Source organism: Photinus pyralis, unplaced genomic scaffold, assembly GCF_008802855.1.
Source record: "Photinus pyralis isolate 1611_PpyrPB1 unplaced genomic scaffold, Ppyr1.3 Ppyr1.4_LG8, whole genome shotgun sequence".
Lineage (NCBI taxonomy): Eukaryota > Metazoa > Arthropoda > Insecta > Coleoptera > Lampyridae > Photinus > Photinus pyralis.
The window spans coordinates 27442813-27453337 of record NW_022170819.1 but is presented as its reverse complement, the minus strand read 5'-3'; the positions used below and the strand labels follow the sequence as shown (position 1 = coordinate 27453337).

General features: G+C 38.1%; 1 protein-coding gene across 1 annotated transcript; it reads right to left on the bottom strand.

The window, feature by feature from the left end:
* Window positions 1-982: 982 nt before the first annotated feature.
* On the bottom strand, window positions 983-3637 carry LOC116179773 (sodium-independent sulfate anion transporter). The gene is made up of 9 exons (XM_031499605.1): window positions 3287-3637; window positions 2644-3239; window positions 2382-2532; window positions 2168-2332; window positions 1954-2115; window positions 1761-1901; window positions 1560-1705; window positions 1338-1508; window positions 983-1282 (listed from the first exon to the last, which is right to left on the bottom strand). The coding sequence occupies exons 1-9, from the start codon at window positions 3291-3293 to the stop codon at window positions 1061-1063; spliced, it is 1761 nt and encodes a 586-aa protein (XP_031355465.1). The 5' UTR covers window positions 3294-3637; the 3' UTR covers window positions 983-1060.
* Between the last annotated feature and the right edge of the window lie 6888 nt (window positions 3638-10525).

Below are 10525 nucleotides of genomic sequence, written 5' to 3'. Positions count from 1 at the left end.
CTAGTGAGGATATTTGAATCACTGTGAGGTTATTGTAATATACTTTTGCAATTAAAAAATTGTCTCACTTCAGTTCAATTTCACCCCCCCTCCCCCAGCGCGCGCGGAGGGAATAGATATTTAAACGCTCCTGTGGGGATTGTGAAGTTAGTGAGAGAGTAGGTACAACGCTTATTACACATATTTTCTATTGCTCTTAAAACCTATTCCTACTGCGGGGTGGGGGGGATCATATGAAGGATGAAGCTGAACTGAAGTGAGATAATTCAAACGTATATTAGAAAGCCCTACAATCTCACAGTGATTCAGATACCCCCACCCCCACTAGCAAGGGTTGAAAGATTATTGTACATCACCTTTGGTAAGGGTGCAGCGTAGGGGGATTTATACCACGGTACATTCAAGATAGTTTCTCACAAAACTCTTAATTATAGGGATAAAGTATAAATCTTTTTTAATAAACATTTCACAAAAAAGTAGTGTACATCAAAGTTGTGTAGAATTTTCTCATTTTCAGTCTCTATTTCTTGGACTATATGGTGAAGGCCAGAAAGGGTCCCTGGTTCGAATCCGGATTCGGGCATGGATATTTTTAAATGTATAGTGGGTTGGGTTGCCGGCCGGTAGAGCAGCCTTGGCTGAAACCCCGCCCACTCAAAAATTAAGGCAAAATAATAAAAAATATTTTAAATAACTTCCACTAGGCGGCACTGAACCCCTAGCATTGGTGTGGCATACTGGGGGCTCCGCTGCAGTGTAACATTTTAGGGGGTATAATCACTGACCTCTAATTTTTTAGGTTAGTGAGTTCAAAAATAAGTTTTGTTTAATTTAATAACGAATTGAGATATCCTACAGTTACGTAAGATTTACTTATAAGTCTGTAATTGCTTAAAATTTTTAATAGAACGTGTTATTAAATAAGAAAATAATTATCCAAGAAAGAAATAGAATTCATAGAAAAAAGTGTTTATCTTGAAAAAATAAATATCATACTTAGTATAATAGGTACAAAACAAATAGATATATATATATATATATAGGTACTTATGGATATATGTCATACTTTGGACATACGGCGCAAGAGACTTGTTCCTGCTCCGTCATCGATGTCCACTGCCGTACACGCTAATTCATCGAAGATCTCGTTCTCACTCTGACAACATCGAATACAAAATTGATCAATTAATTCCTCCAGAGTGACAGCAATAGATTTACTAATATTTAAAAATATAATGTTATAGTTCTTCGACCGTAAGTCCGTCAGCAAATGTTTCAGTGTCTACAATGAGAGAGTGTTCAAAAATAGCTTCATTTTAACCAAATGTTACGCATACCTCTTTAGAGGTGTAGTCAACGTGAAAAAAGTGTTGGAAGTCTATCACTAATGGAACGGTGTAATCTATTGAGGAGACCATCTTCTGCACTCGCAGATTGAAGAAGTCGCTAGCCGAATAGTACAATCCCAATTCTGGTTTAATTAAAAGGTAATTTCGTTTTTTGTCCAGCTAAAAACGAGGGATTAAGTATGCATTTAAATATAGCCATCGTTCACTTACTGATTTAACGGAGAACTCAATCTGTGGTCTTGTCCACACCTTCAGCAGAGGTATGCAATTGATTATAACGCCAACCAATAAACCTTGTTCAACACTGAACACCAAACTGATGATGAACGTTACAACTGTAACTAGCAATTCGAATTCTAACACCAAGAAAACGATTTAAAACGCCAGTGGTCGATTTTCCAAAATACTCACTGTTGGCCTTCCACAGCTTTGGCACTATTTTATAGTCGATCATAAATAAGACTGCACTAATAAGTACAGCTGATAAGCTGGATTTTGGTACGTAGTAGAAGTACGGCGTTAGAAATGAGAGCGCTAGCAAAATTATCGTGCCTAAAATTCTCAAGTGTAGTACTCAAAATTGGAAGACAAGCGAGTTGTTTACCGACGTAAACTCCGGTCATGGGCGTGTGCACTCCACTCGCATGAGCGACAGCCGATCGAGTAAACGCACCACACGTTGGCATCGATTGAACAAACGAACCCAAGATATTGCATAAACCTAGCGTCATCATCTCTTGGGTGGCATCCACAGGTTTGCCAGTACCTACAATTTGAGCCTTTGACAAAATGGAATTAACCAAGTGTGATATTATTACTGAAAGCTTTCGCGACAGCCACATTGGATAAGACGGCAACAACTGGAAGTACGATGGCACCGGTACCCAATTTTTGAACCATCCCCACAAAGGTCACCGTGTCGTTTCCGATTTGCGTACTAAATTTGGGCAGTGCGAGCGTTGGTATCCCCGACACGACAGTTCCTGCAACAACGTGTTGAGCACCAAGCGTTACAGTTTTCGAAATACTCACCACTAAGACTGAACGGAGATTCGCCATACTTGTGCTCGAAGTAAAAAGCAATTATAGAAGAGACCAAGACTACCAGAGCATTTCTACTGATTGACAACAACCATAAAGCCTTAGTCGCGCTTGGAGATTTTAATTTTATATCTTTAAATTTCTGTAAATAAGAATTGTTTATTTAAATGGCACCTGTCGTCATATATTACGCAGGTAGCGTAATTATTAACGTCACCGACGTAATAAATCCATCAGCGCTCAACATACTTACGCTGAAAATTAATAAAATAATTATACAGCAAGTGCCCAAGATAAGATCGTTGACTTTAATATTATCAGAACGTTCGTAAAATTTCTGAGCGTAATGAAAAATGTTGTCGCTGCTAAATCGGATGCCGACAAGGCCTTTCAGTTGGGCCAAAATGATCGTAAGCGACGTGGCCGTTGTAAAACCGGAAATTGCGGGCATCGATATGAAGTCCACCAGGAATCCCAATTTGAAGATGCCCATGAGAAACTCGACCCATCCGCACAGAAAGCATAGGAGAATAACGAACTCGATAGGTAAACCCTTCGTGTACGACAGAGTTAACAGGGCCATTAAGCTGGTAGGTCCAATCGAAACTTCTTTAATCGATCCAAAGAAGGTGTACACAAAACCGCCCATGAAAGACGAGTAAAGGCCGTAATGCGGCGGAAGATTTGCAAGAGATGCGTACGCCATAGATTGAGGCATTATGGTCAGTCCCAAAGTTAGCCCGCTAACCAGATCGGCCACGCAATCTACCTTTGAATAGTTGGTAATCCATTGGGTTATGTGGACGCGCTTTTTCAAAGACGCCAGTAATTTGTCTTTTTCAATGTGTACTGCAAGAATTACGATAACAACGCGATTTGGGTATTTTGGAACTTACTGTTCATGGTTACGCACTGGTGTAGAGCGAGGCTGCAAGAATGTTCACTGTTCACTTACATCAAACCAAGTATACGCTGTTGATTACCTTTGTTTCCTTATATAAACGTGCTCGGTACTTATGTAAATAATTTCTTAACATTATATATAATATTTGCATACGTTAAAAATAGTCTCTCACTAGGTACTACCTACCTATACACATCCAGACCATATCAAAATTGTTGAAAAACGCGCGTATCTGCCTGGTAACAATTTACGCACCGTTTGCTTGGGTTTTAGATTTGCGAAATATTTCCTGATTTTGCAGTTTTTTAAATTATTAAGGCAGATCATGGGCACATCTACGAATACCGGCCGCTGGTAATTAGACATAGTCCAAAGCTGAGCAAATTTTTCCTATCAATCGATTACTATCATTAACAACAATTCCGCTGACCCCAACGAACTCGCATAGTGAGAAAGGTGAAGGAAAAGCTACTCTATTTTTTACGGTTGCTTCCATAGGCAGTGCAAAAAAAAAGCTTCTATTGTTCTGTTAAATTTGGTTTATGGTGTTTACAGAGGAAGCGGACCAAACAATAAAAAAATTACAACAAACAATAACAGTGAAAGAATGTGGAAGTCTTATCAAGACGATTGTTTGGTCAAATATATATTTACACCGTAAAGTGTTAAATAAATCACCTGAATTCTTTTTTGTTTTTTTTTTAGATTACGTTCTTACATTGCAGCTTGATGAGTGTGTATGTAGGTACCATCGGGTACCTCTAGTTCCTTTTCGATTACACAATGATAAGACACCAGCTGAGTCTGGTTTTGTTTTCTCGTAAAATTACTACGAATGCACACGCCGTTTATATTTTTCTTTTTGTAAAATACCTATCTGCATTTACCTACTATTGGCGAAATTATACTTATAATAGCAAAACTCAGCTATAGTGCTGGACAGTATAAATACTTAGGTAGAGGTGTTCTTTTTCTACTCGAGAGACCTGCAGGAACCTGTACCATACACATCATGCACAAATACATGGATTTTTGCACCCAAATTGAAAAGTATTGCATTTACCTAACTCTCGAGGATAGAGTTGTTCCTAATTTTTTTTGGAATTAGTACCTTCGCTTTATAAGTACTTGTTTCGTTTGTGCTTTAGTTTTCAAGTAGGTTTCAAATACTAAGCAATTATATACAGGGTGGCCATTTTAAAACGAAACAGAGCCTATTTTGGGGACCTCAAAACATCTACGGAAAAATACTCGGACCCGTCAATTTTTTATTCAAGGGGGAACAATTTTTTCGCTAGTTTCGCCCCCCTGAGGGCAAAGCCCTAGCGGGGGTGACAAGCGCCCCCAAAATTTTAAATCGAATGGGTGGTCGAGTGATATCTGATTTTGAAGGTATTTTTATGTGGATTATAACCCTTAAGTTTTAAATCGCTACTAATTTGCCTAGCCCATACAGGGGCTAATAAAAGTTACAAAAATGTGTCAACATTTTCTTATGAAAAAATATTCTTGTAAATGAATTAGTTAAATAACAAAAATAAAAACAACAGTAAATACAAAAAATGTTGTTCTCCTACATTCTGAGCCGTACTTTTTGTTGTTTTTTTTTCTTTTTAATACTCGTAAGTACATATGCCTTTTCTGCAACGCAAATTTTGGTTATTGTTGAGAGCATTACTATAGCATCATTTTGAAGTTTAATAGTGATTGTCAATTATTGTTGTCAGAACGAGAGAGGGATAATAAATAAATAAATAAATAAATAAATAATGGTTTATTCACTTGCTGAAATAATTTATCTTTTTTTGCAAACAATGAAAATGCTAATAGAACTGCCCAGCTCTTTAATCGACAACACCAGAATCGACTGGTCCATCGTATGTTTGGGCTGCCATTTTTGGTAACCGTATCGTAGGCCCCTTCTTTTTACCTGGAACTTTAACAGGAGAGATGTACCTGGAGTTATTAGAAAAGACGATTCGTCCAGCATTAGTGGAGATACTAGAAAATAACAACGACTACTTGGAAATAGTCTAGTATTTCAGCAAGATGGTGTGCCACCCCACTATGCTGCAAGGGTTCGTCAATATTTGGACCAAACGTTTCCAGGACAATGGATTGGAAGAAAAGGTGCTATTGAATGGCATCCTCGTTCCCCGGACTTAAGTGCGTTAGATTTTTCTTATGGGGCCATTTAAAAACTAAAATTTATGCTAGTCAGCCAACATCGTTAGACAACTTGCGACAAAAAATAATTGACGAATGTCGTCAAATTACCCCATAAGTTTTTCAAAATGTACGGAAAATGTTTGAACAAAACCTGTATTATTCTATGGAAGTCGAAGGTCAACATTTTCAACATTTACTTGATTTAAAACTTAAGGGTTACCACATAAAAATACCTTCCAAATAAGGTATCACTCGACTCCCCATTCGATTTAAAATTTTGGGGGCGCTTGCCACCCCCGCTATGGATTTGGCACCAGGGGGGCGAAGCTAGCAAAAAAATGGTTCCCCCTTGAATCAAAAATTGACGGGTCCGAGGATTTTTTCGTAAATGTTTTGAGGTCCCCAAAATAGGCTCTGTTTCGTTTTCAAATGGCCACTCTGTATATAGATGATTCACAATAATTTGTCCATTCATACCCATAATTATACCTTTGGTGTATATACCTACCCCAATAACACCTGCAGCGTTTCATACGTCTGGAGATTTAATTTAATTTAAGTAGGCTGTATCCATATTTGAAAATTATCTTTCTCCCGTTTTATGAAATGGTGACCAAATTTTGGGATAGGTCTTGCCTATCAGGGAACGAATGCTAATGAGCGTGCTCGAACTAAACGCCCTCATTGGGAAACAGGCTTGCTGCATCTTTCAGCCGTGTAATAGTATGTTTTTTGTTGCTATTAATTATACCGAAAGTTTATATATGTTACGAAACTATTTCTGCTTTACAAAGTAATAAATATTAACATTCCATATCTGGCGTTAAAAATATGTTTTTCCATCGGACAGTCACATCTACACATGTGTGGTTGTGTATACTTGAAGTTTCTGCAAAATATTTACTTACGTACCTTGAGTATGCGAGTGAATATATTATATTACAATAAACCGTTTAGTGAGAGTGGGTATGTATATGCCAGTATGTGAAAACAAGAGTTCCGGATTTTGCTGGTGCGTGATCAAATAAAAAATGTCTTAGTAACAAAAACGGAGGTCGATCACTATGCAGAAGTACTGAATTATGTACACGCGTAATCTCAATGACGTCATACAAAAAGTTATCTTGGTAAAATATGTTTTCTTATGATTTACAAAATTGTAATATTTGTTGCAGACATTTTTCATCGTTCGAGTTAATGACTGTAAAGGTCATCAGATTCTCGAATTCGTTCTAATCAATTTGTGTGAAGCAGTATAGTGAGGTCATTTTGTTCAGATCATAGCAAACCTACATGACGTCACCGCAAAATCCACGCCATAATTTAGGTCACCCATTTTACTTTAATTAATTCCTTTGATTAAGTCGCCCGCTCCCTACAGCTAATCATCCATCCTATGCGTGAGGATGCTGGAGAGAAAAAGGTGCCCTTACGGACAGTCTATTTCTTTAATCTGTCTATACCCCAGACAACCGGCAGTCAAAAAGACCCATAATTCGATTATTCTTATTATTTTAGATAGCCAGAAAATTCATTTGACGGGAGCTGGACTTATGAATGATTAGCAATCTTATTCATTAGTATACCCTTCCAATTAAAACTTATGGGGAAGGCTTTGTGATCTTTGTTCCGGATTATCATTTACCCCATTTCGAGCTTCCCTGAGAGAATGGATACTCAACAAGTTTATACTCTTCCATTTGTGGGCTGGAATATAAATATAAAATTTTGATCGTGCGTGTATATCAAACCATTTTTCATGTAGATGAGTTTGCATTATTACATTCCAGGGAATTCCCAAGTTCCGACCCATTGAGTAACGTCTCGGCGGTTATCTGCGTGGTTTTTATATTTGTCTGACGTAGTGGAATAACCAGTTCCTATTTGAGGTAAACTATAGCTACTATAGGTAGGTATATTCTGGCTTTCAATCCTTTCTTGAGGACCGATGCACGATCGGCTATAAACCCGTTAGGAGTGTAAAAAACTGTAGGTGTAATTCCCAAGTTCTACAAAAAATCCTCCCTTTGAACCGTGATGATATCTCGTTTTGAATGATCTTGTTATTGGTCGAGGTTGAGCGGCCCCGTTCCTTTTAGCGGTTGGTCAGCGAGTTGTGTTGTCTTTAGCTCTTCCGTCCCTTATTTTTATTACACGATGTGTCTGCACTGCTTAGCAAATGGAGATTGCTCTGAAATATGGTTCCTCCCTTGGTGATTTCATTGGCAGCAAAAAATGTATACTTGTCCGGACCATGCCGACGTGGCGAGCTGGAAACGGGAAAGATTGCCTCTGATGTATCCACTATAAGGATCGGGTGTTTTTAACCGAACCGGGAGAAAGGCGGGAAATTGCAGTTTCCCAATCAGGCGGTGATGGTTTCATGGTCATGATTAGGAATTGTTCCAGGTTATCGGAACTGACCGTTAAAATCGTCTGGTGTTGTTGTGGCAATTATGACGGCCACAATGGCTGGAGAATGGCGTACCCGAATGCATGGACATCAGGCTACGAAGCTGTAGAAGTAATTGGGACGGTTTGATTTTAAACAAGACTAAGACACGGAGATCGGGCAAAGTTTATCGCCCTTGCGTGGACTATGGCAAGGTTTTTGTGTCGAAGAAGGTTTCCCTGACATGTGAGTAATATATTTTATATGTTTTTGTCTTTTTCTACGCACCAAATTATGAATTTTTATCCAATATTTCCTTTCCCATTTGTGTATAAAAAGAACCGCCACTTTTAACACAGACTGTTACCCAAATTCGAAAGTGCCGCGAAACGTCCGTCGTTTTGACGTGAAGGTAACGGTGGCTCAAGATCGACTTCTGTGGGGGTGCATTAAGTTGCAAACCCCACTAAAAAGAATAGCAAATCTATTTTGTACTAATTGTGTACTTATTTGTACTACTACATTTTAATCGTTAGGACCAAATCTACATTGGGGTTGCAACTTAATGCCACAACCCCAAGTATAGAGATTTCTATAAATGCATGGCCCATAATTTTGTACTCATTTGTACCGTAAGCAAAAAATTTTGTACCTTACCTTTTAACCGCCACTATCAAATTAATTTTGGAGGTGCAACTTAACGGTACAACCCCGAGCATACAAACCCATGCAAATTTTCGCGCCATAATTTTGTACTAATTTGTACTGTAAGTAACTAATTTTGTACCAGTACTTTTTGACTGCTAGAATCAAATATATGTTAACGTTACTATCTCGTGCATATATTATGTAGGTACATTCATAAAATTCTTGACCCTTGATTTTGTACTCATTTTGCATTAAATTTGTACCTCTGCGTTCCATCCACTAGTATCCAATCTATATTGGGGTCATAACTTACGTCACAACCCCTATTATATAAATTTGCCAAAATTTTGTCCCATGATTATGCACTAATACCTATATAATGTATCGTTATAAGGAAATTATTTTTACGTACGTTATTTTGTCCCTTTTTTCAATTTTTCTTAGGTTTTTTTTCTAGGGGTTGGGATCTCAGCACGTAGAACATTGCGGATATTTTTTAGCGACTTTTTTAAGAATTAAAAAAAATGTGCTATTGTTTGCGTTTTGTCCGTCCGTCCGTCCGGACCCACTTCTGCCGTTTTGAACTACTTCTAGATGAATGATCCTAGAGTCCTGGAATTTTTTTGCAGTAGGTAGCCTATACCTTGAAGGTGTGCTAGACGGCCACTAAATTTTGCTGTCTTAAGGGGAGGGCCCCAATGAATTATTTACTGAGATGCTGTTTTTGAAAGTGAAACGTGCATCACATAGGGCAATCAATTGGTGTAAGATTTTGCATACGCATTCCATTAGTGGTGCCAAGTAAAACATTTGAAAATGTGTGTGTGGGGGGGAGGGGGGGTAAACACCACGTTCTACCCTTCATGGTATTCCAACGAAAGGGCTCATCGAAATAAATTGGTTTGTACAAACTATAACTTTCCTGCGCGACTCTTTTTTGAAGTGATTCCGTGCGTGATGATTTCCCTAGCCAGCTTACCGATCAAAAATGCTTCAGTGGCATCCACATAGCTTTTATATAGGTCGCTGTCGCAATACGCTGAACAGGTAATCTGAAGAAGTGCATCAAAGGCACACGTATTGGCCAGTATTACTCTTTCGCCGTTCACATTTAGGGGACGAAGTGAATCCTTGTTTGCCGTTTTTTAACAACCCAATTGATAACACAGGTTTTAACTGGCTCAAGTCCTTTCTTAACCATTCCGAATTTTGTGTTAAATACGATTTATATTTCCCTCTTTGTACATCTGCCAAACCCCGCCAGTTTTCTACCTCCTTCATGTCACATGCTCTTCTTCCAACTGGATTATCTACCTCAGGATTTTCACTTTCATTTTCCTTTTCATCACCACCAGGAAAGTGTAAAATGAAAATTAAAAGCAGGCATGTAATACGTATTAATTTTTTTCGTTTTCCGTCTTGGTAGAATACTTGATTTTTTTGTCCATATTCACATAGGCAATAATTTACCCCAAAAAAGCTGTCAAATGGCTTATAGGGTAAGTTAACCATCAGTGTCTATCAAGTCGCGTTGATATTAATTAATATTCAATCATCAGTCAATGCGAATAGCCTAATAAATGTAAAACCTTTTTTCTAAGGGTTCTATATGTATTTTTTTACACTTTGGGGGCAGATTTCACCCTATGAGGTGGCTCAGTAAATGAATGCCAATTTTTTGAAGATACTAAGGCTAAATTCAAATGTGAAATTCTTTTGCAAAAGGTGGCGGCAATTTTTTATTGTTTTATGTTGTTCCTTTCGAATAGAGAGGGATCTAAGATGAATTTTGGTTTATCTGCTGGAAAATGACTGCTATGCGAGAGTGCATTCGCAAATTTGTTTTTTATGGTAAACGAGCCACTGGTCGTTCGTTCGTTTTCGGCATTTTGGCTGCTATATTCTGACTGCTAATTTCACACGAGTGTTTTACCGATTTAAGAAACACTGGACATTAACCAATACATTTCTTTAAACCAGAATTTAACTTCCGAAGTCTACTTCAGTTTAAACCAGCAATGA